This window comes from Apaloderma vittatum, unplaced genomic scaffold (assembly GCF_000703405.1).
Source record: "Apaloderma vittatum isolate BGI_N311 unplaced genomic scaffold, ASM70340v1 scaffold1376, whole genome shotgun sequence".
Lineage (NCBI taxonomy): Eukaryota > Metazoa > Chordata > Aves > Trogoniformes > Trogonidae > Apaloderma > Apaloderma vittatum.
In genome coordinates this window covers 15100-15753 of record NW_009721032.1, presented here as the reverse complement: position 1 = coordinate 15753, position 654 = coordinate 15100, and the positions used below count along the sequence as shown (strand labels likewise).

Here is a 654-nt window from a genome sequence, read left to right as displayed (position 1 = left end):
TCTGTGTGATGAAATATAGCTGAGCGAGCCAGCGTCAAAAAACATGTTTACGTCGTCTTCCTCCCCCTACGCCCACCGCTTGCCTCCTCCCCAGTCTGGCAGGGGGGCAACTAGCTCAAATGCAGGGGGTGGAACATGAGCATGGGGTGGGGTGAGAGTGGGGAAGGAGCAGGGTGGTTTACACCGACTTGATTTTCCCAAGGAAAGCTGCCCACCACCACCTAGGACAGACCAAGAGAGCCGCTTCCAGCTCAGAGCCACTTCCTGCTGTGGGCCCCTCCTGGCTGTTGGGGTGACGCTACCCTCTGTGGTTGAGCCTGCTGGGTCCACATGCACCTCAGATCCACAGGCCAAGAGCAAAGAGAACTTTGGGTACAGCTTTGCTGCCCAGCGCAAAGGCTGGATTTGTCCCATGCGTGGCAGTGTTCCTCCCAGGGGCCCCTGGGCAGACAGAGAGCAGCTGAGGGCAGGAGACAGGCTGGCTGTGTTACAGAAAAATCTTTTATTAAGAGTTCAGGAGGCCGAGAACTTTCTCAGCGTGATGACAACCAAGGCCACGAGCACAGACGTACCCAGGAGGGAGGCGATGACAATGGCACTGATCGCTCCGGGCCCCAGCGAGCCTGCAGGACCCGAGAACAAGGGGGCATGAGG

At 58.3% G+C, this 654-nt stretch overlaps 1 protein-coding gene across 1 annotated transcript in view; it reads right to left on the bottom strand.

Annotated features, from left to right (window-relative positions):
- Positions 1-513: 513 nt before the first annotated feature.
- LOC104275278 (chromosome unknown open reading frame, human C2orf82) overlaps positions 514-654 on the bottom strand; it is a 9358-nt gene continuing 9217 nt past the window's right edge. Inside the window, exon 2 of the mRNA XM_009871196.1 lies at positions 514-623. Coding sequence (XP_009869498.1) covers positions 514-623 — 110 coding nt within the window. The remainder of the gene's footprint in view (positions 624-654) is intronic.